We start from the raw sequence: 24712 nt of genomic DNA, 5'->3' as shown, positions 1-24712 counted from the left end.
ACTTTCAGAAAATGCCAAAACTTGAATAAAATATATAGCTCAACTTAATACTAAGGGTAATAATATAAATGGGATTTATAAAATGGGGGTTTTCAATGAGAATATGAATAGAAATGAATAAAGAAATTATAAGAATAAAATATGCTTCAATATATTTCAAGAAAATCTTTCATTAAGTAACAGTTGAACAATAACAAAGAATTTAAAAAAAAAAAAAAAGTTTAATGGATAATTTGGTTATTTTAAATTTAGAGTCTTGAATTTCTGAAGAAAATAAAATGATCTTTACAAGGTAGCTTTGTAAAAATACTAACACGTTTGGATGTTTTCAACACGTTCATATGTTTTGTTTATAAGTCATTTAAAATATTACTAATTTCAAAAGTCAACATGACAGGAATATCAGAAACTTTTAAACAGGATAGATTGTTAGGAGAAATACTGAATTAGTTAAAACTTCTTAATCTATGAAAGCATGGTGAGAGGGTAATCACACTGCAATGAAAAGGCAGAGCATATGGAAATTGTTTTGATTATGAATGGATGGCACTAACATCACACATTAAACGTGACATGCATTTTCCTTTCTCCAGACACCCTACTACATTTATAGTTCGATTTTAGATGCCAATTGAATAGGAACAATTGAGTTCCCCTACATTAGTTAAATTCTTTTATTATAATCTTTTGATTCTACTCAATTATTTTTAAGGATTTTTAGGGCTGAACTGTTTATAAATATAATTATGGATTATGAAAATATTAGATGTCTTCTATTCAACCTACACATGTTGATCTTCCTAATTGAATTTGAACAGAGTAAGAGTTGATAATGAACTTCAACAGCTCAAGTAGTACACTGTTTTAAATATTTCAGTTATTCATACATATTAAGGTTACAATTATGCACCTTCTTAGATTAAGATTATAGTTGCATTGTAGCTTCTTAGATTTAAAGGTCTATACTGATTTAATGTTTGTTAATTTGGAGAAGTATTAGTAAAGAATCAGCAAGCGAGCCCGTCAGACAAGCAGCCACAGTAAAATTTATAAGTTCTGTGAACCCCTGAAAAGAATGAAATCAGTTCATTCTTTCCAATTCATAAATTATTTTTACAACAGCCATTCATAACAACCAATTTGTAAATAATTTTTTCCTTGCCAAACCAGGAAACAGAAACTTTTGACACTTCAGGTTAATATACATACGACATCGCAATTCAAATTTAATGCAATATAACAACATTTTCTCAATATTAGCAAAAGAACTAATGTAGCAACAACATATTGTGTCAGTTATACTAACCTGAAACAAAAACGTTGCCAAGAGCAACTATTTATTTAAAATGCTGAATTAACGAAAAATTGTCGACAAACAATGACATCACATGCAGTCGCATGCTTTCTTCAACATCAAAATATGATCTTATAAAACATGTTTAACATTTGGCAATGCTATTTTTATTTCCTATTTTGTAAAACTTTAAAAATTTTTTATTAAAAAACTCCATGATTTGAAAGCAAGCAATGGCAACACTTTTTTAAATAAAGCAGATTTTTATCTCATGAGTGTGAGACTGATTCCACTTAAAAATATGAGGACGAAATTTCAGTTTTTAATTAATATTCTTGGCTGATTAAAGTCGTAAAAAGATGGAAAGGGCTTCCCACAAATTTTTGGAATCTGGTGTACCTCTCTCGAAACTGAACTCCCAACAGTTCCGGAGGAGATAATGTCACAAACAGTTGTGCGCAGATTTTAATAGCATAGATGACTACAATTTTAGCACTCTCAGAAAGAAGAGAGCTGATAGAGAAAACCTCTACATACCACTTTTTTCAATAACACCAATAACAACCTTTACATACTCCTTCTTTTGGACATCAGACTGCCTGCCAGAAATGATTTACATTCCACAGATTACATTTTGTTTTTATACTTTCTGTCTTCCACTAATTGTAACTTTTCTGCCTTACTACGGTCTCACAACAACATTCTTAAGTTTAACAAAAAATTAAAGATTCTACAGCCCATTTTCTATGGTATGCGTTCTTACTGCTATTAACTTAATGTAGACACCGCTCAAAACCTACCTGGAGACTGATAAAAAGAAGTGCTTGTGAATAAGTGTTTTGCTTAGTCTTTATAATGTTGGTGACTGCATTTCTGTTTTAAACAGATTGGAATAGCTAAGAATTATGGAATGGATATAATGTATGAAATGAGTGAAAAATTTAATGCATTTTAATTTCATTAAATATTTCTTTATTGTTGTTGAAGTATTTGTAAAATTGCAAGCTTAAAATATTTTCAAAATGTCAGACAGAAAAAACAAAAGGAAGAAAGTTTTGAAAATGCAGCTAACAAAGTTTGAGAAAACAGATTATGATAATGTTGAAGATGCTGCTTATAATTATGCTGAAGCAAAATTAATTTCAGAAAAATGTAAAATTTTTAAGCAAGATTTCAAATCTATATTTAATGATATTTATACAAATTGTGATAATGATAAAAGAGACATTTTCGTTTAGGAAGAACAGTGGATTTTAGAGAAAACTAAAGCGGTTCAATCAAAAATTACTCAAAAGTGAAAGAAAGAAAAACTCATAAATATAAATGGTGACAAACCTATTACACTGGATTCAATTGCTAAGAGTTTAAAGTTGCCAAAATTATCTTTAGCCACACTCAAAACCTCATTTTCTGGTACTTTTTAATGGAATAACTTTTACAGATTTATTTAATGCCAGTATTCACAACAATCTTAATCTTTCTAAAGCTAAAAATTTACAAATTTAAAGTGTTCTTTGAAAAATGATTCTTATTGTATTATTCAGTCAATTTCTACAGCTGATTAAAATTTTTGTGTTGCTTGGAATTTACTAAGGTAACAGATATTTGCTTTCATTCAAAGAATTCTTAATGTTTTGCAAATATAAACAGAAACTGCATCTGCAATATTAAATTTAGTAGATAATGCAAGCAAAATAACTGGCTCGTTGGAAATATTAGATCAAAAGCTAGATAATTTGAGTGATATTTTGTTGATGTATATAGTTTTGCAAAAACTTGATGTTTAGACAAATAGTGGTGGAAGTATCAATCAAGGAAAAAAGAAATATCAAAGCTGAATGGCTTGATAGAAGTTTTGAAGAACCATACTAGAATATTAAAGAACAGTAAACCTTTAATTAGTAAAATGCATAAACCAGATATACCAGTGTATAACTGGGTCACTTCTTCGACTACTAATTTTACTAGATTATTTTATAAAGAAGATAATTTTTTAGAGCAGTGTTCTAAATTTTAAACTTATCAGTGCAAAAATGAATATAGTTTGTTAAGACTTTGTTTTAATTGTTTGTCTAATATCAATGAAGTAAAAATCAGTAAGAGTGCAAATACTTGTAATCATTGTTTTAAATATCATTTAAGTATTTTCCGCATAGCAAATAATTTCAAACAAAAAATGTATCTAATTTCCCTTCATGGGAAACATAAGACTTTATTCCAAAATCAAAATTAAAAATTTAAGAAAACTTGAATAAGATTTTCTTCAACTGTTTGCCAATCAACTGTGAAAATAACCATTTTGCAGCTCATGTTAATTGTAAACACATTCATGTACTGCTTTAATTAAGGTTCAAAACTACAGAAATGAATTCATAAATTGTAGATGTTTGCCAGATTCAGGTTGCGAAAAATCATTCCTTTATCAAGAAACTGCTATCAATTTAGAACTGAGCATAAAAAAAACATTAATTTTATGTTTAGGAGCTTTCAATACAACAATTACTGTAGAAACCAACTTGCTGTTTACACCTGATTTCAATACTAGGTACAGGGTTCCCATGTCTCCTTAGATAATAGAAAAAATTACAGGAAACATTCCAACCTGTAATTTTTTCTATTAACATTACCTTTAAATTTAAACAAAAGTTTCCAAGATTTAACTTAAGAAGACGCTGAATTTAATGAATCAACAGAAATTGATATTTTGCCAGGAGTTAATGTGTTTTTTACTTTGATGAATGGAGAAGTAATTAGAAGAGACAAAAATTTTACTTTTGCATTTTGTTCTAAACGGGGATAGGTCATTGCTGAAACTACAAATTTTGAATTCCCAAACTACAAGCAAGTTTGTCAATATGCTAAATGTAAATATTGAGCAGTTAGTAAAACCATTTTGGGATTTAGAACAAATTCCCATCTCAAAGCATTTAACTAAAGAAGAAAAATTGTATAAAGTCTATTTCATGGAAAATTATAGTAAAAATGGTTATTATTCAGTAAAAGAAACATGTTAGGTATTTTCAGATAATCAGCTTTTTGCAAATTTCTTAAGTCTAGAACAAAAGCTCTTAAAAAATCCTGAAGTGTACCAACAACAAAGAGATTGTATGTCTGAATATTTGGCACTTGGATACATGGAAGAATTATCCGATGTGCATTTTTTTATACCTCATCACCATGTGCTAAAAGACTTAAGTGTTATCACAAAACTATGCACTGTTTTCAATGCTAGTGCCAAAATTATATCTAGGATATTGCTTAATGATACACTTATAAATGTTTGGTTCCAAGATACAAGATGACTTATATGCTGTTCTTTTGAAGTTTAGATGCTACCTCAGAACCATTATTAGTAACTTACTGAAAACGTAATGAGTTCAAATTCATGAAGAATATCTCGATTATGAAAATATATTGTGGAGAGATGATCTGTTGAGGGCCGTTAAACCTTACATTTTGTGCATGGTTATATACTGCATTACTTCAGATTCATATCTGGCCATTTGCATGCTCAAACACCTAACAATTGATGAAAGGGGTAAATTCCCAAAAGCAGCTGATATAATATTACAAAATTGTTATTTTGATGACATCTTATTTAGTTCAGACATAGTAGATAATGCAATAGAGTAAATTTCCCAACTGAGTGAATAGAAAGGATGGTTTTCAATTGCACAAATGTTGCATAGATGATCGCTCGATTTTTAGAAACTGCACTGAAAGCTCAGAACACTAATTCTTCATATGCAGTCATTGGTATGAAATCAATAAAATTATTAGGTTTAGAACGGTATACAATGCAAGATAAGTTTACTTGTGACTTTGAAAATCATGAGAACAGTCAGCCTTCTGTTAATTTATTTATCAAATACCTGGACATTGACCATCAAGTCATTAGGCAATGAGCTCACCAATACATCTTTACAATACAGTCCAAACTCTTTAAGTGTAGAGCACATGCCCAGATGAGCTGCATCCATGACTTGTCCAGAATCACACAAAGCACATAAAGGTAAGGCAGTAAGATTAAAATTAAACAAATGAGCACCAAGGCAGTCATGCCCAGTTAATAGTCTAAACTCAGCCACAGCAGTAGCACGAGGAGAGTCCGAGACACAGTCAGCTTTTAATAGCACCCTCCATAACTTTCAGTAGCACTAACAGCGGCATTCCAAAAGGATTTTTTATAAATCCTACTGATTTCAAGTTTAGCAGAGTGAAGAGATAGGTCACCAGAAGACTTTTGGAGAATATCTATACCCTTTTTTGAGATGAGAGGTCCGCCATCTCATTTCCCCAAAGGCCACAATGTGATGGCACCCACTGGAAAGCAACCTTTGTCTGAATTCTGCTCAACAGCTCCCTCCAGCTCGGGACATGAGCACTTTGTTTTCCTATGTTACTTGCTAAGGCTTCAAGAGCAGAACTCGAGTCTGATAAAATTACAGCCTTATCAAGAGGAGAGAGATGGGCAGAAAGCTGCTTAAGGGCTAAACAGAATGACTCTATTAAAAGAATGATTTTGTATTCTGTTTTAAAAATCTTGATTGGTTAGCACCATTCATAGTCACTGCAAGATATATGGAAATTAAAAGTTTTATTGGATAATTCCTTATCCGAGGAAATCAATTAAAGATGAAAAACCTACTGTAAAGATATAGCAAATTTCAATGCATTCACATTCCTAGAAACGTATCTTTGCCTAAAGCTACAAATGTAGAACTTCATTGCTTCTGTGACATATCAGAGAAAGCTATGCAATTATGCAATTGTTAGAATTGTTCAAAAGGATGAGCTTTTGAATGAATATAATCTTCTGTAGGAGAGCCAACTGTTAAACTCAAATAGCAAGATACTTTCTTTAAGTCCTTTTATTTTTAAGAATGAACTTCTATGTATCGAAGGAAGATAAGTTAACATCAAACAAGACAGATCCCACCCTATTTTATAGCACAAGAAATAACACATAACACAGATTTTAGTAAACTATTTTCATAAATCTCTTCTTCATGCTGAACCTCTGTTACTGCAATCAGTGATTAGATGAGAATACTGGATACTGGATATAAGTCAATTATAAAATAGCAGATTTGGAAGTGTGTGAATGCCATCATATACATGCTAAAACATGTACTCAAATAATGTTGGACTTACCATAATCTAGAGCAGCGATTCTCAACCGGTGATATGCGTAGCACTGGTGGTATGCAAAGAAACAAATATTTTACAATTAAAATTTTAAAAAAATCTCCCCCCCCCAAAAAAAAGATCAATTGATAGAAATTTCCTGTTAAAAAATAACACACTTGTTAACTTTTGGCTGATTCTCCCCCCCCCAAATAATTTACAGGTATTTCAAATAAAGCTATCAAATTTTTATTGCCTTTTTGCACAACCTATTTGTGAGAACAAGGGTTTTCTTCCATGTTATATTTGAAAAATAAACACAGAACAAAACTATAAGTGGATTCTAATTTACAGTTAAAGTTAAGTGAAATAAGACCAGACATAAAGAAATTGATGTGTCTTAAGCAGACCCAAATTTCATACTAAATTTTTGAATTAAAGTCTTATAACTTAAATTTTGATAATTAAAATCATAACCAATTTTTAATCTAATATTTTTTACGTGTGCATATTTAATACAAAGATTTTTGTTTAGATGGTAAATGCTAGTCAAAAGGTTGACAACTACTGATGTAGAGACATTCCAAAGGCTTTCTGCAATGTTGGAAATGATTACGCTGGACCCTTTCAAGTTAAACCCTGACAATGGGTTTTGAGGGGTAAAACCAATAAAAGCTAAATTTGTTTATGTGTTTTCCTACTAATTTTGAATTAGCTGGTAATCTAACATCAGAATAATTTGCTGCATCTTGAACGAAAGCCGATAGAATTTCATAGTGATTGCAGTACCAATTTTATTGCTGCTGATAAGGAACTGGAATGAATAATAAATTTTTTAATAATTTAGTGCTGTAACAGACCTATTTAAGTGTAACTGAACTATTTTATTCACGCCATGAACTCATGAACTGTAACCGAACTATTTTATTTAAATGCCATCTCGTGGCGATATGAAAAAACGTCAGTCGAACTCCAGCCGCCATGATGTTAGTTTACTATGTCTCTGTTATTCAACTGTTTGATGTTCCATTTGGTATATGTTTCATTTTTATGTATATTTCTTTTATTTGTAACCGTTCCTGTGTGCTCTGTTAATAAATCCTTTTAAAGCTAGCCGGCATTAGTGTCTATTGAGGAACGGCTACCTCACATTGGCGCCCAACTAAACTTGAATCCAAAATGGCGCAGCAAAATGTTTAGAATTTCTGTTTGGCTTTAACAAGCTCTTACTCCCGAATTTAACTTTTAGTTGCTGGAGATCGGCTCAGTTTCTTTTCAGGTGTGGACTACTGGTCAAATATTCTGGAAACCAATTCTGGAATTAAAATTGTCATACCGTGCTGCTAGCACATCGAATCATCAACTGGACAATTTCAACGGAAAAGATAAGTTTCGTTTACATTATCGTTTAATCTGAGTTTAAAGTTCTTTTAAACTGATTATTTATTATAAGCTGCTTCTTAAAGCAAATGTAAATTCTTTACTGAAATCTCATTTATTGATACTACATAAGAGTATTAAACGAAAGCAAACGGCTTTCTGTTAACCAAACGTTATTTCTTGACTTGTAATTTGTTATTTTAAAATGTTAATGCGCATAGTAAATTAATTTGTGAATAATATTATTTCACTGAATACATGTTTTGATGTTAAAGTTTGAATATATTCATGGACGTTGTTCATTAGAATTTATTAGTTTTGATTCTGACATACAGCAGCAGATGCACAAATTTTGACACACGAAGAATTAAAACATTGATAGCTCAAATTAAAGCCTGTTTAAATTCATAATCATTATGCCCAATGCCTAAAGATCATTCAGAATTTTCTGTTTTTACACGGGGCCCTTTTTTAATTGGAACATTGCTAACTATATTACCTGAAAAGTTTACTTAATCAAGAAATCCCCATTTCACAATGCTGGAAGCTTGTTCAGAAGTTGTTTCAAAATTTTTTGAAAAGATGGTCCAATGAATACATTTCTAATTTACAATGATGTTCAAAATGGTAAAAAGTGTGACCTTATTTAAAGATCAATGATTTAGTTACCTATAACTTTGTTCTTTGCTTCAAATATAATTAAGTTCCTGATTTGTATCAATGTTTCTGTGCATCTGTTCGAGAATAATTTTGTATTCTGTTTGTTGTATTTTAGTGTTCTTTTGCATGATTTAACACTGCTATGATAATTTTGTTTATAAATGGTATTTAGAGTTGAAATGATGTTTCTGTACCAGGAGGAATGTGTCACTCACCAGAGCAACTGGTTGTCTGTTTGTGAGAAATGATTTACATTCAGCAGCTCGTGTTGTTTTTGTACTTTCTGTCTTTTGCTAACTTTAACTTTTTTGCCTTGTTGTATTTTCAAAAAGATATTCTTAAGTTTAATGAAAAGTTAAAGACGTATGATTCTACAATCTACTTTCTATGGTATATGTTCTTACTGTTATTAATTTAACCTGAGGAAACCGTATAAAACATCCCTTCTTCACTCAACTTGTGTATACTATAAATATTATACCTGATTAATACAATACACATACACATACTGCCAACACATTATTTCCTGATCTAAGTATCTATGAATTCGGGTATTTATGAGCCTGCATAGCTACCTTTTTACTTCTTTGGCAACAGGAGAAAAAAGTATTATGTAAACACAACATTTTAAAGATAAATATTTAGAGTTTATTAAAAATAATTTGTTTACAAATTATTTAAACACTATCTAATAAATTAATATACACAATTAAAAAAACGAATCAGTCAAATCATTGCTAGATTCAAATATCAGAGGTGAATAAATTACATTTGAAATATTACACTGAAATGTAGTTGGTGAAGTTAATAAATTGCCCTGCAATGCAGCTGGTGATGCTAATAAACTGGCTTGAAATATATTTGGTGATGATGAAATATTTAGTTTAAAAGAAATCTTTTTTGGAGTCATTTCATTTAATCTAAGAGAGGGTGTGCTATTGAGGACTTGATTGCATAACAAAGGATTATGTTTTAAAATGTTTTTACTATTTGATGGCTTTTGGCTCAATGAATATAACAGTTTTGGACTTTCATTTTTTTGACTATTAGAAAAGTCACACAACCAATATTTTCTGACAGAGTTAGGTTCCTTTAAGCTACCTGCTTGACCTTTTCTTATGACATCTCTATCATACCCTATATGACATTTGCTATCATTAGCAGTATGAATATAACTACTGTTACATATTTTTGAATTAGATTTTATATAAAATTGCTGTTGGCTATTCAAGATGTCAAGAAAACTATCATCAGTATCATTAAATTCTAAGAAATGAGAACTTTTTGCAGAATTTTGAGGTGAATGAGTCAAAAAAATTTTAGATTTTGAATCGATATTATAGTTATGCAAAGAGCTGGTTTTATTTCCTAAAGGAGTAGCACAGTGATATTCATTTTGAACACTGTTACAAATTACACTTTTCCTTTTAACATTTGAATTGAATTTCAAGAAGTGTGTCTCCTGACTTTTCAGTATTTCAAGAAAACTATCATCAGAATCTTCAAATTCCAAACACTTTGAATTTTCCGGATTATTCTTAGATGAAGCATCAACCAAAGTATTCAAAACATGTCCCTTCACATAACTAGTGTTGCTAGTCAAATCTTCAGATTTGGTCAGAGAATGTTTTTGACTTTGCTTTTGCTTTGTTAAATTTACTGACAGCAGCTTTATTCTTTCATATAAAGGGACGTCCAAAAAGCTGTCAAATGAATCATTCTCTTTATTTTGAAGCTTAAATGAAGAACTGCAGGAAGGTGATAAGTTTTCTACATTATTGTTAGAAGCATTATGTTGATTTTGAAAAATACTTTTTACAGGCGTATACAGGGTATCTGTAAGTTTCAATACAGGTTCTGGTTTTACCTTAAAATTGTCATTAGCTGAGACTACTCTTTTAGTTTTGGATTTTTCTTTCTTCTTTTCTTTTTCTTCTATAAATAAAAGAAAAAATTAAATACATTTTTCAGTAATGATGCAGCATAATAAAATTAATGTTAGGGATAAGTAGTAACTACAATGTAACTTGCACTTGATTATTAAATACCAAAGAATGATTTTGGAATATACATTATGAATTTTCTCTAAATACTGATTAATATCGTAAACATGATTAAAGCAAACTTGTTATGTGTTTTACCTAAGTCACTGATTATTGGAATTTAGCTTTGAATGAATGAAAAATAATGATAGATTATGTCTAACATCAATTACAAAAATTTGGAAATTCAAGAAAAAGCATAATAACTGTGCAATAAAAATAGAATGTTGTGTATATCTAGACTATTTTAAACTATCTAAATAACAAAACAAAAAAAAAAAAAAATTATAAATGCATAAATGCAATGCATTGTATAACAATATTTTGTTTCTAGTAAAAGAAAATGAACTTTTAATTAAACTTTAATTCCAATTGATTACCCAATATATATTAAAAATATCAAAATTATTAACATTTAACAAGTCTTGTTATAACATGAAATGAGTTAAATTGTGCAGAGTTTGTAATAAACAAAACATCCATTTTATTCATAAAATTTTGTAGTAAAATTAATTCAACCCTTTCATAATTAAGAACCTGGGAATAATACCCACAGAGTCAACTTTTGGGAATGCTTTAACTAGTCAGTATTCTATACAAATGCTTTGAGACTCTCAAACATTTCCATATATCGGTATACTTGAGATTTGCAATTTATATATAAAAAAGGATGTTCTGTGTGTATTCAAACAATTAAATCTCACAAAGCTATTAAGGAGAAATAGAAAAGCATATAATCAACTTTTCATTCATTTGTGACTTTGAATGTCTTCCCCCCAATGGCAGGTACTTGCCTTCTTGACACTGGCCACTCCTAAGGCCAGAAGTGGTGGCCATTTTATTGTGAAGGCACCTAATAATTGACCACCATTGCCTCCTATGAAGGGATGGACAGTTACAACCATGCCTTCTCTGGGATTCGAACCTGCACCCTTCAGCATCGTAGTCAGCTCCCCTAACCACTATACCATCTGGGCAGTATTTTAAATATTGGAACTATTTATTTAATTATTATCAATGCACACCAAATTAACACAATGCAATGTATTTTGCTTGCTTTAATTTGTAACTTGAGGAATTTTATATCAATTTAAAGCAGCATGTGTGTTAAATACATAATGCAAAGCACCAAAAAAGTATTATTTACACATATTTTAAAAGAAGAGATAAATTATATACCCTTCCTCATGATGAGCATAAGAATATCAACAACAACAAAAAAAATCTTTATCCTGTAATAAGAAATATTATATATATATTTAAAAAAGATGAATTCTCAATAATACAACTATTGGTGTGCAGATGCAGTCCAAATTAAATTAATTTTAAGAGGATAAGGAAAAACGAATGCATCTTCATATCAAGACAATTCCTAATTCATAAAAAGCTGGAAAAATTATGAAGGAGGATCGAATTTGATTTGTGCTATCATCATTAATATGGAAAGTATAATAAAGCAATTATTTAAAATAAATTAAAATGTTTTTGAAATATCTAACACATATATGTATTTCTAATATTGGAAATATATGCTTTGATCTGGAATTTTTCACTTGTTAGAAATTTGCATTCCCTTTGTATCTAAAGATAATTAAATGATATGTTCTTCAGATTACCCTGTAGACTTCATATACTTTCTTGCCACATCACTATAAAAGTACAGTATTGGAAAGGTAATATAGGCAATGCAATGCATTATTATTTAAACTCGCATTAAATACATTAAAACTCCACTGAAAGCCTGTTTACTTGTGAATGTGGTAAATGCTCATTATTGCAATAACGGTCAGTGTCCACCAACAAACTGAATCTCAATTTTATGGATCACAAATGGCTGCTGATGAAAGCTATTAGTCTATTTGTCTACATAATTATTTTTTCTGAATCAGTTTGTCATAGCAAAGCAATGTTAATGTGATCAATGTTACTTTCAGTTTTTTTTTTTTTAAATCATCATATGTGTTCATCCTTTATTTGTAAATCAGTCCCTTTCTGTTGTGTCTAAAGACAGATGTTATGTTCTTCATATTACTATGTAAGCTTCATATATTTTCTTGCCATATCACTCTAACTGTGAAAACGTTTTGTTGTTAATATTTTTATATTCTTGTTTTTCATTCAATACGACTACAATTAAAGTGATCTCTTTTTAAAAATGCATTCACAGCCAAACCCCAAAATCTGACTACTTTTACATTGGCTTAATTGGTATGGGCACAGTCTGAAATGTATAACAATTTACTATTATTTCAGGATCTGGCTGAACAGTTTAAGGCTGGGCTAAAAGAAACAGCTAAAGTTCAAAATCAGATTTACTTAGCTTTTAGCGATTTCTTACTAAACAAAAGGATATTTGTTATTCAGTGATATTATTTTTTAAAACTGTATTTTATAATTAGCAACATAATTAGAATTATCTCTGAAGATTCTCAGCAAAGCAAAAATAAAAAAAAAAAAAAAAGAACACAACTTTTTCAGATGTGTTTAAACAATTATACTATAATATGGGGGGGGGGAGGACGATGATCTTAATACAATTTGATATACTTTTCACTTTTATTCACTTATAACTGGAGAAACATATATTTATTACTTTATGATATGACTGTTAAAAGCAATACTTTATTATTAACACCATCACTATTTATGAATTTATCATAAACGCCTATGACGATTTCCTTGTGTCACAACAAATAAACAAAAACACATAACACTAATATTTTCCAAAGATGTGAAAAATAACATTATTCATTTGTTATTTTTACATGTTACCAAATATGCACGCTATTGCATTGTTAAAATTCTGCAAGCAAGCAAAATGGGGGAAAAAAAAATTGTGTGTGGTGGTTGGGGGGAAGGTGGAATCATCATTATTTTATCTGTTTTCTGCAGTTTTTACATATTTGGGAAAATGTTTATAATCATATAGTTTATTTATTTGTATTTTTAACCTAAGTAAATTTTTACATAGATATTCCCAATTATACATTAATGATTTTATTTATTTAACTCTCGCACTCTTGTTTGGTCAAGAATTTGCGTTTGGTGGTTTGGGAGGGATTGAATCGGTTTTTCATCCAATAGGGAAGTTTTCACGATCCAACCGACACCTTGAACTTAGAGATGGGATCTTTTGCTGATACTATAGATTTGGTGTCAGTTTGGAATCTTATCTATTTATTTATTACTTACCTTTTACGGGAGTTACCATTTAAATCCCTTGATTTAAATGATCAAATGGCGGAAGAGTAATGGGCAATATTGCCTAAACTCTTTTCCTTCTTTTCATAAGAAGGAAGCGCCCCTATTGTTATATTATGTTATACATTAATGATAGCTAATTATAGCAATAGTGATAAAATACAGCATTTAACAATTGCATCATGAAAAAGTAAATATACTAAAACATTACTACCAAATAAAAGCAAAAAAGGAATCGCAGAACCAAGATGAGCATTTTTTTTATTCCTTTTATACTATTTTTACATCTTTGGAAATTTTCAAATAATAGTGCTTGAAGTAATTTATTATTATTTATTTTTTTTACTTCTGTTTTACATATGGAGATGCTTATAGAGTATGTGTTAATGACAGCATTAGTAAAATACATCTTGGGAAAAATAATTTCTAACCTTGAACTTTAACATTTGATAAAAGTTATATTCTTCTTTTAACTTACTTCTTTTGTCCAAACTTAGAACTTGACAAGACCAAAATTACAATGAATGGTATGTTTGAGATTTGGCCACATCAGCTGGCCAATGCTTGATAATAGTGCAATACATCAAATTACTTCTACTTGAAGAAAGCATGTATATATTGTATATACAGCACACACACATATAGCTTACCTTCACACTTTTCTTTAAAAGTCCTAACAATCTCAGGATAAGCTTTAGCAAACCTTTCAGTAAATTCATAAGTGCTCATGATTTCTTCAGGCATTTCAACTTTACAAATTTTGGCACCTATTTAAAAAAAGTATTAATTCTAGAAAAACTCATCATTAACAGCTCTGAATGAGGAAGTCATGAATCTTATTCTAAAAGTGCAAGGAAAAATATAAAAATATGTCCAATAAAATCTTATTTCAGGAAAAAAAAAAAAAAAAAAGGATTTTTTAACAATATGCCATGCAGGAAACAGGATGATTAAGCACCTTCGCCAATGATGACTATTTGAGAGGAAGCTGCTGATCATTGCTTCAAGTTTTCAGCATAGGAAAAATATAGAAATATGCCCAATAAAATCTTATTTCATAAAAAACAAAAGGATTTTTAACAATATGCCATGCAGGAAACAGGATGATTAAGCACTAAGCACCTTCACCAATGATGACTATTTGAGAGGAAGCTGCTGATCATTGCTTAGAGTTTTCAGCACTAAGTGATAAAATGACTATCATGCATTATATTCTTAAAAGCACAAAGGCTTGTCAAAACTATTCTTTTAAATGAAGGATACTTTTAAGAACTTGTAATAACACTTAACCATTCTTATAGCGGTCATAAAAGATCTTTCCTTTTTTGTTTGCACGCACAGCAATATTTTGTACAATTTTTGAGTTTTTAACTCTGCTAATTTCACCAAAGAATGACTCATAGCAGCAGTTCAGGCAGTTTCTCTGGGGCATTTTATAGTTAACAGAATCAGGTTTCAGAAATTCTGCAAACTCAGCTTTCTTAACACAAATGTCAGGCCTTCTCCTTGATCCAGTATTGATGTTAAAATCTCTGTTGTTTAACCATTCACATATTTTTTATTCCAGAACTCTTTGTGAGTGCTGTGTTAATGAATATTTTGAGCTCCTGTTCATTCCTTCTATTATCTAGGCAGTACATTATTGCAAAACATATAAGGGTACTGGGAAAGGAAGTTTTCATCAAGAAATTTCTGTGGGATACTTGCTTTGTGTTTATAATTGCACATGCCAGTGTTAAAAACATTTATTGAACTTGTCTGCTTTCTTCTCAGAAACATCTGAGAGTACCTGAGTTTTCCGGTTTTAGGCATTCATAGCTTCACAAATTGAAAGAAAAACATTCTTTATTTATGACTGACAGAAAAATGAAAGCCTGTAAAGACTTTCTGAGAAAGTATGCATATGTGATCATTTATTTCATTAAAGAAAATACAAGTCTCTCATTAAAGGACTAAGTCCACCTCAGCAGTCGACTGCTAGTGCAATGATCCGAGTGATTTGTCACACCTGTAGTGCCAATGGTGGAACCGGTCTGGGTCATAATTATTACCCCCTAAAAAATTCTTTCGTACATAGCAACTCAGAATTATGATCAGAATCTGTAAGCATTTGTTTTTAAACTTCTCACAGTTATAAGCAATGTGCTTCCTTGATGAACACTGCATAGAGCACTCCCCAGAGCTGGATTAAGCATTAAGCAAAATAAGCACATGCTAAAGGCATCATCAAAATTTTCATGGTCAGTTTTACCATGGAATGTGTGATGCAGCTAAACCAATGCTGAGGGATAAAAAATAGGAGGAAAAACAGTATGTATATTGGGGGACCAAAATCTTAAATTTTTAAGTTGAAGTTGGAGCTTTCTAAAGTCTTAATCTGGCCCTTACGTACTTACAGGTTCATGAGTTAATGTCTAAAAATTCTAATAATAAGCCTTGCATTGTAAAAACTCATATCAATTGATCTAATTATAGATTATTTATTATTATATATATTATCTAATTATAGAACTAAATTATTGATTATTTATCATTAAATTGATCTAATTAAAACATGTTTGAATCATTTAAAAAACATTTCAAGCCTCAACCACATTTGTGTAATAGTCTAAAATTATACATCATACAAGATTACACTCAACTCAAACTTACTGCATTTTTTAAGAACATTAGACCCGGTGTCATAACTAGGGCAGAGCAAGGGAGGGAATCTATCCCTGAGCACAGTAACCAGTGGGTGCCAAACTGATGTAAAGAAATTTTAGGTTTGGTTTGGTTTATTGAGATTATGGCAAAGCACACTAGGGCTATCTGCCTAAGGGGAGGTATGCCTTCGTGGAGGACTTTCTAAGGGAAACTGGTTCGTATATACGTTACACATGGGGAAAACCACGAAAACACCCATGCAGCTAGCTCGTTTGTGGAATTCGAACCTCGGACCGAACTACCAGTGTTCAGTGACTTTACTGCTCGGCCGCTATTGGGTCGAAATTTTAGAATGAAATATTTTCCATTCTTGACAATTAAGGATGCAAAATCTGCACTTGTTCCCGGGTGCTGAAAACTACAGCTATGGCTCAGGTTAAACCTCTAGAAAATACTAAAAAATACTACAGAGCACCAATGGTAGCTGCATTTACTCCTTATTCCCATATTCAGCTTAAGGATATGGAATCCGTTACTACACAGTGTATTTATTGAATTTTTACATTTTAATTTTTGGTATTAAAAGTTTACTGTCTACTTACGCCAATAAAGTAAGAAGATGTTTTTATATTTTAATGATTGAAAAATTGAATTCAAATTTGAGATTTATCAAATTATTGCAATATGCAAAAGGCATAAATTTGCATCTTTGCATTTTTCTAGGATATTTACTCATTAATGCAACTATCTTGGCCCAGTCTGGTGATTATTTTATGAGAAAAAGAATAATGATTAAAAAATTTAATACATATATAAGTGCATGTTTATTATTTATATATCATATATTTAAATTATGTATTTATCTGTAAAACCAGTCAAGAAACCTACTTACAAAAGCGTTTTAAGTTTCTGTTGTTTCATTAGAAATTGTATGGCAATAGCTCCTTTTAATGACTTTACGGCAAATTACAGTATTTCTACAGAAATTGTACTGCAATTTCTTCCATTACAAGCAAATTCCACAAGCAGATTTTTTTAAACTGATTTTTAAGACAAAAAATATTATGATGTATTTATTAATACCAATGAAACTTGCAAAGTAACAACCAGAATGTAAGCATTTTAATCCAGTGCAACCTCGAGATACGGGCACCTCTACATACAAGAAATTTGAGATACGAGGAAAGTATGAGCAAAGAATTTGTCTCTAAATACAAGCATTGACTCGAGTAACGAGCAATGAGCCAGGCTGTTGATATGTGCGGCGCCATTTCCCAATCTGCACAACTCGGGGAATCCCCTGCTCATATCACTCAGGGTTCTTTGATCTATGTGTTTGTGCACTTAAGAGTTAATTATTTATTACATTTGAGGTGAAATATTCCCAGGCATATTATTGCCCCAGATAGTGCCGCAAAGAAAAATAAGGAAGCCATGGTCATTGAAATTAAGAAAGAAATCATAGATAAACAAAAGTGTGGTGCAAGAGTGACGGAATTGGCAAAGAGTTACGGCCTTTCGACATCAACAATCTGCACTATTCTGAAGAAGAAGGAAGAAATTAAGAAACTTGATGTAGGCAAAGGAGTTACCGTTACTTCCAAGCACCGCTCAAAACTCCCAGAAGCTTTTGAGAAGCTGTTGTTGGTGTGAATTAACGAAAAGACGTTAAGGTTGGTGTCGGAAGCTATCATTTGTAGGAAGTTATCATAAAGGTAAACTAGGGTTATATTATTTACTGTTATTTATTATAAAAATTGATTTTTATGTTGATATTTTTTGGGTTGCAGAATGAATTAACTGGATTTCCATTATTTTCAGTGGGGAAGTTTGTTTCTAGATATGAGAAATTCATTATATGAGCTCAGTGCTGGTATGAATTAAACTCGTATTTCGAGGTTCCACTGTACTTATGAATATGCACGCAGTTGTCAGGATTCAGCACATTCTGGAAACATGAAGACTTCTATTAAGGTGGCTGCGCTAATATGTATATACCTTTAGTTTTTGATTTTTTATATTAAAAAAGTGAAATGCATACAACAGAATTACATAAAAGCCCTACCTTTCCTTTGCTCAAATTTCAGATTAAATGCATTTTTCTTGAAATAATTATTAAAATAACTTATTTTATTAAATTTTTTTCTTTTTAATTTTGAAGAAATAACACACTTAAAACAGTTAAATGAAAAAGAAGAAAGTACCTTTTAGTATATTTTCTTTATAACTAATACAAACACAGGAAAAAATATCATAAAAATATTTACCACTCTCTCTCCACAAAACTTCATAATAATCCTCACTTTTTATAGTATGTTCTTTCAAAATTCTGAAAAATAAATTATAAAGTTGCAAATTTAAAGAACATCAATAAAACAAATTTTAAACAAAAGAGTACACACTATTGATTATACTTATGCACAAGTTTAAAAAGTAGATACATATTTAGATTACACTACAAAATTAGAATATATCTTACTACCTTACTTTTCTGATTTTCATTCAACAGGTAACAGTACATATATATTGTGACGAATTGGAAAGACAAGAGGTAGCATAAATAAATTTATTTGGGTTCTTTCTAGGCTATATTCAAAAAAATAAAAAAACTTATAAAATATTGTTCTCACAGTAGGGTGAGGGGGAATAGAAATATAACTTCCAGATGGGAGAATATAGTTCCTGTTTAAAACTCAGCCAAGATGAAAGTTCTTGTTTGGATAATAGTTCAAGCTGAGGGTTGGTTCAAAATAAGACTTCGACTCTATAAACCAGTGGTTGCTGGACTGAGCAGGATGCTCTTCGTAAGGTAGCGGCGAACCCGGCTACCTTGCTGTAAATCTCTTGGCAGAGACATTAATATCACTCTATGCAGAGCAAAGCAAAAATTTGCTCGTGGCTGAGCTTAACCGAGAGAAGGTTGCTCTCTCTACTTACTGCAACTAACTCTCACTCGCTTTCCCTCTCTGGAACTGCGTTCCATGATTTTGTTCAAGTTGTCTTTTTGTTCAAGTTTTTCCAAATTTGGGCGTGTCGGAAAAACTTCTAGGATCCTTATTTGTCCGTAATTTTTAGAAGCGCTTCTTGATTGGCGAGAGCACTTTGATTAAAAACTAGATATGATGAAGACAGACTGCGAAAAAGTCCGTGAGAACTTTTTGATTCCAACTGGGGTCTCAAACCGGGTGGTCTGAGACAGTGAACCTATAAACTGATGAAAGGGAACTGAACAATGTCTCCTTTCGAACAACTATAAGAGCAACAAAAAAGGTGAGATTGTTTTGTGGCTGCTGATCACTTCCTCTTTCCGAGAATTCACTAAGAAATACTCTGTCCGTGGGAACTTTCGAGGCGGCCATTCTTTTCTTCAGAACTTCGTGGTGGTTGATAAAATAGCTTAAGACATTACAATATATACAGTCTAAAGAACTGTGCTTCATTGCATATTTTTTACAGTTATTATATATATTCAGGTTTAAATCCCAGTGAAATATTTTGAATTCGTAACGTACTGATAATTGTACTGTAATGATTTATTTTAATCTAAATTATTTTTAGCTTGACTTTCCTGTCTCTCCCGATTTCTGTTTTCTGCCAGAATGTAAATTTTGTAATGACATAGTATTCAAATTTAAACATGTTTCAGAAGCAGTATTTAAGCTGCGTGTCAAGAGTTCAAGATATGTGGTAATGAACTTAGTTCCAATGTTTATGCTGCGAGTTCGAAACTAGCTCTCTAGTTCGTGTCTGACACCATTCAGTTTATACTGATAGTTTTCGGCTTGGTTTTGTTCCATGTGGCCGATTTAGCATTCGTTAACCTAAGAGTCAGTCATTAGTTATCTTAAGTTAATGTGCATTTTACATTCTTATTTTCTGTTAATTTAGTAGCCACAAGTGGTGGTGAATTGTGAGCACCAAGTGCATGCATCTGTTCATTTTTAGTTAAAATACAAGATTATATAAAACCTTTGTTTGCAGTACTTACTCTCCAAACACAGCAAGAATTTGCTACTTTGTCTTCAACTTAGAGTCCAAGTTGTATGCTAAAAAAGAATACCCAGAGACTCTATAGTATAAAATGGTGTATAAAAAATAGCCCCATGTATGAAATGCAGTACAATAATTTTATTTGATAACATATAGTGTTCCTCAGCATATTTGTGGAAAATGGCCAAGCAACTGTAACTGTATGATGTAATGCTAAAGCATCATCTAGATGAGTGCGCAGATGAGAATGCAGATGCATAATAATTATTCTTTTTTCTTATCATTTTTAATTCATGTAAATAAATCACAGTTTAGTAATAACTTGATGCTTATTACTGATGTTTTTCTATATTTTGAGTCAGAACTATAAAAGTTCTTGTTCTGTATATCAATGTTTCGATTTTATGGATTGTGCTTAGCATAGCGTTTCTATTATCAATGGTAATGGATTAGTAATGCTCAACTGTTTTTTTTTTTTTTTAAATACATGTGAACGTTTTTCTTTCGTAACTTTCACTTTGAGTGCAACATTCTTTAAAAATATAAAACATGGCTTCTGATGAAAATTTTGACTCAATGAAACACTGAAATGAAAACAAACTGTCAAAAACCAAATATTATTAAACTAGTTTCAAGAATTGATATTGCCTTAATAGACGAAAATGTTACATGTGATATCTTAGTTTAACTCGTCAACATCTGAAACAATTTAGAAGTCAAACAACAAAACTCAGCATTATATTTTCAAATTTTCACAGGACTATTTTCGATGGTTTTACCAAACTATCATCCTCAGCTAAAACCATCGAAACTAGTCCTGTGAAAATTTAAAAATATAATGCTGATTTTTGTTGTCCGACTTCTAAATTAATACTTGTTCGGCATGTTATTGCACCTTAATCTGAAACAATATTAAAACACTTCATATGTTAACATAAATCTACCCTCTTCAATTAAACTTCTGAAGTTAATAATCAAACCATATTCAGAAGCCTGAAATATTGGAACAAATTTGAGAATTTAGTTGTAAACACTATCAATCGTAATGATTTTCTTTCAAAAATTGAAAAATCTGCTTATTTAAAAACATACTTGAAGAGCATTAAATTTAATATCTGGTTTCTAATTAAATGATAAAAATTCTGATAACTGTGTATAGTTACTCAAAGATTGTTTTGGTCAAAAAGCTATCATTGATTTATTCATGAATAAAATTTTAAACTTACAAATTATTAAAAAGTCTTCAAATGTTCCAGCATAGAGAAAGTTATTTGACGAGCTTGATATAACTATATGAAATTTAGATTCAATGCAAGAGGATTCAAAATCCTATGGTCCATTTTTGATTTCAATTGCCTTAAATTTACTACCAAAAAATACTGTTTTAGATTTTAAGAGAAACACAAATTCAAAATATGATGTATTGAATGTCAAGAACCAACATTTTTAGCTTCGCATGACAGAAAAAGTTTCTCAACAAATTCAAATTATTACCAGACATCCAAATTTAATGGATTTGGTCATTTATCTAAATTTTGTCCAGACAAACATCCTTCCTGGAACTGTATGTTTATCTTCTGGAAATTTAAGTCGTAAATCTTATCACATGTGCTAAAAATACTTCGAAGCAAAACATTGGGGATGGGGGTGGATAATAATATTGCAATATCTGAAAAAGGGACACTGTCACATCAGTCCAATTTAACATAACAAACTGAATCCATAAAGTAATCAAAATTAATGATATATCACTTAAGCTCTGGTTAACACAGGAAGTGAAGCTACAGTCATCAGTAACAATGTTTATAACAAACAGTAAATCTTTCTTTAAATGTATTTCATAATATGTTGACTAACTTTAGTAATGAAAAGTTTAAACCAATAGGTTATTTTACAAGTGACATTTTAATAGATATGGAGTTATTTCCTTTAATATTTATGGCATAGTAATAAAATATGACATGACCCTATAACTGTAATGGATATTTTTAAGCATAGTGAATTCAAATTAACAAAGATGGTATTCCTATTTCTAAACATATTGTTAAACAGATTGATCCGGAAAATGTGTGTATCAATAATATTTTCTTTAGTCAAACATTTGAATTAGAAAGAGGACCTATTGCTACAAAAGAACAAGTTACGTTCATTGAAAATCTCGTCTCCGATTACAAACCAGTCAAAAACAAAACTATGAATAATGAGCTAAAGTGAAAGATTAAACACTTATTTTTCACAGACACAGATGATTGCCTATTGTCAAAACAGACATTGAGGATAAACAAGTACACACACGGTTAGCTGAGGGCAAAACTGAACCATGTTCTTCCGAATATTCTAGTCAAGTTGCAGTAGTAAAAAGAAAGATAGTAGCTCTACAGTAGGTATATACTATCACAAATTAAACAAAAAGATAATTAAAGATCAGTATCCTTTACCATTAAACCCCTTCTTGGTCGGATTTGTTTTTGAATTTGTCACCCACAAAAAAACATTTCATTTTATTGCTGAAAATTAATATATGTTCTAACCTAAATTTGAAAATGCAAAATATTTTTGACAGTAAGCAGTTTTTGGATGGTCAAATATGTGATATCCTGTCGACTGATCACCAATTTTCCTTGCAATGCACCCAAGTTCTAAATAAAAACAAACAAAAAATGTGATATTATATTTATTAACTCTATTGTTTTGATGTGTTTAATATAAATATCTACATAAGTATAATTATTACAATTATGTAAAAAATGCTTTAGAAAATGGTTTTCTAACCTTACCATTAAAACAACTTTACAACCTGCTTTGGACATCAGAGCACAAAAACCACATTTATCACAAAACAAAAATCATTTATTTAATCAAAAAAAAAAAAAAAAAAAAAAAAAAAAAAAAAAAGCTTACCTTATCAAAAAAATTTTTCTATGAATATAAAAAATATTTTGAATGGTTTTTAGTTGAAATTCTAACAGATATCACGTGAATCTTCAATAACAGATATTCAAGGCAGGAAATCTCACTGCGAAAATTGTGAAGAAACTAGGACTAGTTGCGCTATCTTTTAGCAATATTCAGAAACAAAAATAATTGTTGAATTTAAAGTGATGTATGAGTAGCACCAAATTCAGCTTCAGCAATGGATTTTTGCTCACTTTGTTGCAGCAAGCAATGCCGACCTTATGGGTACAAAAACGCCGAACGTATGAGATGCGATTCTGACCTAGAAGGGGTTAATAGAAGATTTATCATATAAAGTACATAATGCTCATGTGTTTCACTACCATCGATTTAAAAAATGTTTTTCTTCGATGTTTGTTGACAAAAAAAGCTATCATTACAATTTGTTTGTCACCCATAATGGGAAATATCAGCCTCTACGTGCACCTCTTGGTCTTTGTACCTTCACCTTCTGTATTTAAAAGATTTGCAAATTCAGTTTTCAAGGATCTATCTTGTAAGGTCATTTGGAAGATATTATAATTCCTGCTAAGGATGAAGATGAAGGCATTAGGTGTTTGAAATCAGTTTTCTTAACTACTTCTGATTATGGACTCTTTAATTTTAAGAAATTAAAATTTTGAAGTCATTGAATTGAATTCTTTGGTCACATCATTGAAAAAGGTAAACTGTTCCCATCTCCTCTTAAACCAGCTGCTGCTATTAATTATCCTGAACCTAAAATCACAAAGACTTACAAAGCTTCCTTTGTCTTCCCAGACATTTTCATACATTTATTCTAAATTTTTCCATAACTGCTCAATCGTTAACTGATCCTTCTTAAAAGTAATGACTTCCACTTTAATGACAATGAAATAAAAGCTTTTAATCTTTTGAAATAACATTTACACAAAAAACTCATACTTCATCTACAATCAGTGCAACGATATTGAAATACACACAGATGCTAATGTTATTATGGTTGTACTCTCATCCATAAATAATAATTGTCTACATCCTGTTTATTACATGAGTAGAAAGACATCTGATACAGGAAAAAAGAATTTCCAGTTCCGAACTTGAGGTATCAGATATAATTCAAGCTTCAAAAAAATTCAGTGTATATCTTTTCACTTTGCAAAATTCTTGGCATTCTGCAAATACAAAATGCTCAAGAGAAAGATGATTACATTTGAGCTATGAAGGAAGTCTTAAAGGTTAAACATTATGATGACTACACTGTTAAAGTTGATATACTTTAGAAATTTGTAGATGGTAAAAAATTAGTTGTTGATCCAGAATCAATGCAAACTGATAGAATTAAGGACACACATCTTCATGGATTTTACTTCTAATTAAAGAAATTGTTCGCGCCTGCGCATCTGTAATGTAATCCACGCATGCACATCTGTAATGTGATGATCAAAGGAGTTTGAGA

At 30.7% G+C, this 24712-nt stretch overlaps 1 protein-coding gene across 5 annotated transcripts in view; it reads right to left on the bottom strand.

Moving 5' to 3' along the window:
• Window positions 1–24712, bottom strand: part of Gen (XPG-like endonuclease) — a 92071-nt gene that overhangs the window by 3616 nt on the left and 63743 nt on the right. For 4 of the 5 annotated variants that reach the window (XM_035368619.2, XM_035368618.1, XM_035368620.1 and 1 more), the window contains 3 exons: window positions 18618–18679; window positions 14355–14471; window positions 9087–10396 (listed from right to left, as the gene is read on the bottom strand). In XM_035368619.2, coding sequence (XP_035224510.1) covers window positions 9171–10396; window positions 14355–14471; window positions 18618–18679 — 1405 coding nt within the window. In that variant the 3' untranslated portion in view covers window positions 9087–9170. Of the gene's footprint in view, window positions 1–9086; window positions 10397–14354; window positions 14472–18617; window positions 18680–24712 lie in introns of those variants that run through there. The other variant, XM_035368622.2, reaches the window with a different exon arrangement.

Source organism: Stegodyphus dumicola, chromosome 3 (genome assembly GCF_044657685.1).
Source record: "Stegodyphus dumicola isolate Sdum_Otavi_A_Nest chromosome 3, ASM4465768v1".
In the NCBI taxonomy this organism is placed as follows: Eukaryota; Metazoa; Arthropoda; class Arachnida; order Araneae; family Eresidae; genus Stegodyphus; species Stegodyphus dumicola.
Note: the sequence above shows the minus strand (reverse complement) of the source record. Positions and strands in the feature narration are given on the sequence as shown.